Source organism: Chenopodium quinoa, unplaced genomic scaffold, assembly GCF_001683475.1.
Source record: "Chenopodium quinoa cultivar QQ74 unplaced genomic scaffold, ASM168347v1, whole genome shotgun sequence".
Taxonomy (NCBI): domain Eukaryota; kingdom Viridiplantae; phylum Streptophyta; class Magnoliopsida; order Caryophyllales; family Amaranthaceae; genus Chenopodium; species Chenopodium quinoa.
Genome location: NW_018743252.1, coordinates 2,750,896 through 2,758,582, shown reverse-complemented (window position 1 = coordinate 2,758,582; position 7,687 = coordinate 2,750,896). Strand labels below are relative to the sequence as shown.

At 30.2% G+C, this 7,687-nt stretch overlaps 1 protein-coding gene across 1 annotated transcript; it reads left to right on the top strand.

Annotated features, from left to right (window-relative positions):
* Positions 1-2,195: 2,195 nt before the first annotated feature.
* Positions 2,196-6,757, top strand: LOC110735017 (bidirectional sugar transporter SWEET17-like). The gene is made up of 6 exons (XM_021915140.1): positions 2,196-2,425; positions 2,518-2,554; positions 2,667-2,874; positions 4,079-4,240; positions 5,779-5,898; positions 6,355-6,757. Exons 1-6 carry the CDS (start codon positions 2,392-2,394, stop codon positions 6,529-6,531), a joined length of 738 nt encoding a protein of 245 aa, XP_021770832.1. The 5' UTR covers positions 2,196-2,391; the 3' UTR covers positions 6,532-6,757.
* The last annotated feature ends 930 nt before the right edge of the window (positions 6,758-7,687 follow it).

Sequence of the window (7,687 nt, the reverse complement as noted above, 5' to 3'; positions counted from 1 at the left end):
TATTTATGAATCATGTAAGAGAAGTTCTCGAAGAACTTATATGCAATGTATGTATAGCCCTACAAATATTATATCTTGAATATTGCAATTATTATCAAACTCTTGAAAAGTCTATGTGACTACATCATTGATTTCTCAACCTGAAGTTTGAGCATATGAAAGTTAGTGAGATTTGCTTTTATATTTGCAAGAGAGCTATCGTGTCAATTATGAAACGTCCAAGGAATATCAATGGAATACTTATAAGTGAGAATTTTTGCTTATGGTCCAGAAGAACCATGATTAGCGTATCTAAATACATGTGTTATATTATAATTCATATGAAATTGAAGAACGACATTAATAATATCAAGTTTTGTTATCAAATTATTATTAATGAATATTTGATCAAATAATGATCATCGATTTTTAGTATTCACGACCTCCAGAAGAAGGCCTAACCGCATAAGTTTAATTTTTAAAGTAACTTTATTGAAACAGAGGTTTGGAATGATATAGAGATAAATACATGTATGGTGAAATGAAGACACTTCACATGTTCTCTTGAAGACTTGGAGATGCACTTTCAGTTTAGGAGGATCGAAGACTAAGAATGATATTTGACTACATATTAGAAAATATCCAATCATATTGGATTCATTGTTGCGGCGCTAGAAGATCTCAAGCTATGTATTCATCAGGGGGAGAAAAATATGCGCTGCACTCTTTTTCCCTTGACCATGGTTTTGTCCCAAATTGGGTTTTCCTGGTAAGGTTTTTAATGAGGCGGCATCTCGAGCGTATTAAGAAGAACGTTGTACTCTTTTTCCTTCATTAGGTTTTTTTTATCCCACAGGGTTTTTCCTAATAAGGTTTTAACGAGGCACACGCACTCTTCAATAATGGACATCCAAGGGGGAGTGTTATGAAATATTTGTGGATATCCATTATCCTCCTTGTATCATTCCGGAATATTCTAGATCTAGGGTTTATTGTTATCTAAGCAAACCCTAGTTATATTATATATATATATCCGTACTCTATGGAATAATAAGCTGATGAATTCTCTCTCCATCTCTCATATTTTCTCTTTATTTTATAACATTTTTTTGTTTATTTTATATATTTGAAATTATTATTTATTGTAATTTTTTTTTGTACCAATCATAGGCCGCCACGTGTCTGGTAACTTGTTATAAGTTATATGAACGGTTGAGACCAATTTGAGCAGATTGTGTATAAAGGTCTGATTATTTAAAAATAACCCAAAGGTGAGATTATTTTTAGTGGAGACCCCAAAGGTGGGATTATTCCGGGCAATATTTCCAACTTATTAGAGCTGATTGAATTTATTGGAACTTATTAGACCTGATTGAACTTATTAAAACTTTTTGGACCTTATTATTAGACTTGATTAGACCTTATTAAACATAGTCTTAGTTTAGCGTGTCACCCAAAATTAAAAATCTAATTATTTGAAGTACAATAATTTAGGACTGACTTTGTTAATTTTTACCAACTTTCCAAACCTTGAATGGAGCAATTTTTGAAAAATCGACTTCCTATAAATATTCTCCCTCTGTCTCAGAATTCATGACACAATCAACATTGCACACATGTCAATGCACTAATTTGACTTTATTTTTATATATGAACTTTCTTAAAAAAATTATATTATGAAACATTATAATAATACCTATTTAACAACATATTTTATAATAAAATATGTTTTTATTATGTTAGTAAAAATTATGGTCAAAGATGCATGAATAGTGAAAAAAGTCCAACGTCTCATGTATTCTAGGATGGAGGGAGTAATATTTTTTTTTTCTTTTTGTTGTTTTATATATATATTATGTTAGAACTATTCTTAAACCCCGTCCATAACTAGTTTCACTCTAGTAGAAAAAAAATCATGCTATCCACCAATTGTAACATGTAGGACAGTGGGAAAATCTTATTAAATTTTATATATGTACATATATCTATAAAAAAAAATAATTAAAAAAAAAACCCATAAATTAGGATAAATGCTCACCGTCTATCTATCCACCAAAATCAAATAACTAAAATAATAACAAAAATCAACTTGGTCAAGCATAAGTAATAAAACAACACAAAAAAATTCTGCACGAAAGCTACGTTCCATTTTATTAACGCTATTTTTATATGGTGAGATCCACATTAAAGTTATAAGTATTATACTACAATACTTTTATGAATAATTTTATTATACAAACACAAAGCCTAGTTGTTTTTTCCCCTTTAATTAAAACAATCCCTTTCTCTTTTTCTTTCTCTTTTTACCTGATCATCATCCCCATCTTCCAAAGTCCAAACCATAGTTCTACCAAATTATTTCAACATTTTTTTCCCAAAAACAAAAAAATAAAAAATAGAAAATAAGTGAAAATGGCAGATTTAAGCTTTTACGTTGGAGTCATTGGTAATAATATAGCAATTAGCTTAGTCCTAAAAAATTTGTAATAATTTTCAATTATATTCATAACTAACATTTATATTTTTATTTTCTTGCAGGCAATGTAATTTCATTACTCATGTTTCTTTCTCCAGTGTAAGTCTTTTAGATTATCATATATTATTGCTTGATTATATTATTTGATCATAAATAATAAATAGAGATATATATTGATGAAAATTATTGGGATTAATTTAACTTCATGCAGGTCAACGTTCAAGAGGATCATAGAGCATCGATCCACAGAAAACTTTGAGAGTATTCCATATATATGTACACTTTTGAATGCATCTTTATGGACTTACTATGGTCTTATCAAGCCTGAATATCTTGTATCTACCATTAACGGGTTCGGAGTCGTTGTCGAGATCATCTACGTCATTGTGTTCCTTGTTTTTGCCCCTCGCAGATTGAAGGTAGGAAGCTATCTAAACATACTCACTCCGTTGCACTAAGATTGTCTCATTTAATTATTTTTTGTAAGAGTTTATCAAGTCAATTGATGGAATTGATGGAAATCTTAGTGAATAAAGGGAGTTTTAAATTTATACGCACAAAATGCTATGATATTGTTTTAATAGTTTGATCTATGTATATTTATATATATTTAATTTAATAAATATGCCACCATTGTCATCTTATTTTGCTTATCATATAGTTAAAAACCTGCTTTTGTTTTCCGATTTCCATTGACTTTTCATTTTGTTTTCTAATTTAGTTTATTCAATACATTATTTTTAGCACCTTTTTGAAAATATATATTACTAATGATGTAATAAATTAGATCAAATTAGATTATGTTTAACAAAACATTTCGACTCTGTTATAATATCTCTAATTCTCGAGTAATGTTGATTTCTTTTTGTTAGATTTCATAATTGCTTAATAAAAGTAGATACTAATAATTTATATTTATTTTGCTTCGTGAATCATGTGGTAAAAGGATTTGTGTTTCGTTCATTTTAGTGGGAATAAGTTAGGAAAGTTGCCGCTCTATTTTTCAATTGTATTTTTTTTTTTTATAAATTTTATGAAACTTGGATTGTTATCTATAAGCACTGTCTTGAAAGTTTATGGATCGGATGATTGAAATCTATTGGCATAGACACTAATTACGTGTATTTGTATGTGCGTCAAATTGGGAATGGTTAACATTCTCATCATGTATAATAATTTCAAAAACCCGAATTTCCAACTACCCTTACATCTGTAATGTTCTTTGCATGTATTCTAGATACATAAACCTAGAAATGAGTAGAGAAAAATGTAAATGTAGCAATACGACGAGTAATAGAAATATATTACATAATGACATTGCAACAACCAAAGTTGTTTTTTTTTAAAAAAAAAAGGTTTGACAACAAAGATTTAGCACCACATATTATCCATTGGAGATAGTAAGCCACACATTATAATAATTGTTGTGTTGCTTAAGAACAATTCGATGTGAAAAGAAAATATTGGCCCCAACATTTGCAATTTGATTTGTGATAACTTGCTAGATTTTTATTATTTGTATGATGAAAATGGTTCATGAATGTCATTATCATGAACAATAGGCATTTAAATTATGGTGCGTGCGTAATTTAATATAAATTGAATTATAATTAATACTTGCAGGTAAAGACTTGGATACTAGTGGGCCTATTAGATTTGGGATTTTTGGCAGCAGCAATAATAGTACCAAAGTTGGCGTTACAACAGAAATATCAAATTGATGCTTTAGGTTTTTTATGTGCGGGCCTCAATGTCGTCATGTACGGCTCTCCTCTTGCTGCAATGGTACGTATATCACTCGTTATTTCATGTTTTTATAGTGCAAATGCGCATCAATTTAAACTTGTTTCATATTATGTACTATATCTGTTTCTTATAATACACAATAAAGGAATATTTTATGTCTTAAAAGTAACACCCTTTTTTATTGCACATAACAAAAACAAAGGTAGTACAATAATTGATTTTTTTGTATTTGAGAGAAAAAAAAAAAAAAAAAATCCAACTGTTACACATAATCTGAAACGAAGATAGTATATAACTCCATTTGTTTTTACTCAATAAATCCTTTATATATTATGAAACATTGTAAAATAGAAATGTCAATGATAGGAAACAAAGGTGTGATCGGTATGTGTAATTTTTAGAGCAATTGGTAAAAAAAATTTAGCATTGTAAAATATATTAACATGTACAGTAAGTAAGAAATTTGAAAGAAAATTATACATGTAGAACGAAAAATCTAGCTAAAAAAAAGAAAAAAAAAACCTTTAACATACAAATAATAGGTATTTATTACACTAATTTACAAGTGTTTTATTGTAAATTTTCTTATTCTCTATTAGTTAAAAATTACAGTTATGCCAAATTATAGATTTTTTAGGTGGCTGAGTTGGTTTAATAACATTATGTAAGAAATTCATTTACTTAGCTTGTGGTTGGTACTTGGTAGGTTTTGGTTCAATCCCTAATTTAATTAATTTGTTAATTCATTTTTAATTTATTATTTCTATTACTTTGTACTTCTTTCTTTCTTAATTAATCATTCACATAATCACATATTCACATGTATCACGTATATAATATAAAAATTGGCATTGCAGCTGTCAGATTTTGTTCTTATCCGAATTTTTCTGTCATTGGGTTGTAACCCAACGTGTGCACAACACTCCAAGAGATAGAAATGTTCAATGATTAATAAGATTGAAGTATTGTAGGGAGAGAAAAAGTAGCATTACCTAAATATAAATACTTATATGTAATCAGTCAATTTGGTTTGATTGGTTTGGTGGGCAATATTGGATTTTTAATTTTTCTTAAGGTAAGTAGCAATGACAAAGTCTTATACTTCGTATTAAATTTCTTAAAACTTTATTTACTACTTTTATTTTTTATTATTTACTGTAAAGAAATATTTTATGTCTTACAATAAATCATACATTTTTATTGTTTTTAAGTCAACAGAGATAATTTATACGGATATTTTCTTCTCTGAGATAGGAATATAGGATAACCAAGTTAACCACTAGTTTTTTTTTTTTAATTTTTTTTTTAATGATTATACCTTAAACCATTAGCATCGGTGTACTTTTTCTATAAAAGGAAAACCTTTTACTAGTTATTGATAATGTGATAATAAAAAAAAATAAAATAATTAAAAAAAATATAATATATATATATATATATATATATATATATATATATATATATATATATATATATATATATATATTGAGAAGTAGATTAACACCCTCTTACATATTGGATGTTTATTTTAGTACCGTTTTATGCAAGAAAGCTCATTTCTGTTGTGATTTGTTTAGAAAACAGTGGTGACAACCAAAAGTGTGGAGTACATGCCATTCCTTCTATCATTCTTCCTCTTCTTGAATGGAGCAACTTGGACATTCTATGCTGTGCTTCGACGGGATTTTTACCTTATGGTAAGCCTATGTACTATTATCTCTCTTTCAAGAAGTACATGCTATTAGATCATTTGCTACTATCTACTCCCCTTTTATTTTTTTCCTAGTAACATTTCTCATTTTATGCTTGTCAATGGAAAATATCAATCACTTATTTCTATTTTTTATTAAGCAAAATATACAAAAATTTGATGTGAAGAAATTATAAATTGAGACAAATCTATGACTAAACACTCAAGCTATTCAATACCTAATAGTTACTCAAAAGCTACTGTGGAATAAGTCTTGGTATTAAGAGTTTTAATACCTAACAGTTACTCAAAAGTACTGTCGAATAAGCCAAGTATAAGAGTTCTGAACATTTCATTATGGCTAGCTAGTCTTTTCAAATTAGTAAGTTGCATGAAGTCAACACATACATCACATTGAGTGATAACTCATTATTTTTTGAAAAAAATTTTTGTAATTCAACAGGTGCCAAATGGAATTGGATGTTTTCTTGGAGTTTTACAGCTAGTCCTCTACGCTATCTACAGAAATGCTAAGCCTTCCAAGAGTGACTTATCAGAAAAACTAATTGAGGAAGGTTCTCCAGCTAATCTAATCTCATCTTCAGGTCAACCACCAAAGAAAAAAGCCAATAATTGGTGAATCTTTGAAAGAATTAAGTCCGATCAATCACGTTTTTTGTAAGATTAATTTGCTTTTGATATAAAAATAAACCTAATGCGACTATTTAATTGGCGAGTGTATTTTTTTTTGTCTTTTATTGTATAAATAAATGTCATGGTGAAAGAGTGTGGTATGTATATGTACTTGTGTAAATAGTAAAATGAAGTTTTTGCTAATTTTAGGAATCAAAAATGTTTCGGGGTTTTTTTGATGTGTCCTGTAGAAGAGTTACAATTTCTAGTATGCGCAGTCCGACGTCTGTACCTGCAAAATCACGCAGGCTCCGGCTGGGGGTGGAGTTCCGCCTCCGACGATTAAGTTAGAATACGTCTTATGTAATAAGTGTGGAACAGTAAATACTTCTCGCTGATTGGGAGAATTCTGCAATTATCTATTGCTCGGGGTTTTTCTTTCGATTTGTGTATATGCAATAAATGTGGTCTCCCCCACTATTTATAGTGGGGAACTTTATTTCCCAGTTTTAGGGTTCAATGGACACGTGTCGCAAAGGGATTGGAGCCTTTGCTAACCACTAAGGAGATGACACGTGTCAGGGGCCTATTGGGCCACGTGTCTAGGGTAATTTTTACCCTAAACATCTGCCCCTCACAGGTGGGACGTGGCCTTGCCACGTGTCACCTGTGACAGGCGTCAGACGCTTGGGTAAGTGACGGTTGGTCTACTTTCCCGCTTCCCTTTTTTTTTTTTGAATTTCGAATTTTGAATTCTAGGGCAGAAGGCGTCTATTCACCTTCTGCTATTATCCTATAAATAGGGAACAAACCCTCTTTCTTTCAATACTTTACATAATTTTTCAAAAAATTTCTTGAGAGCTCTGACCCCGGCTGACTCTTATTTCCAAGAAATTTTCTGCATCCGGCTACTGAAAATCAACTGCATCCGGCTACCGGCTGGGCATCTCCTGGATCATCTTACCAAGGTACCGGATGACCCCTCTTTCTCTTTTATGCTTTGTAAACAACAACCGGTTAAACACCGCCTGGGGCACTTTATAGCAATGCTTTTCAAAAAACAAAACCAACCGGTAAGGTACCAGCTGGGGTCCCTTCAGCTTGTTTTCCAAGTGATTCAGCCGGGGAAATTTCGCCTGAATAATCTTGCATCTCAATTGCTT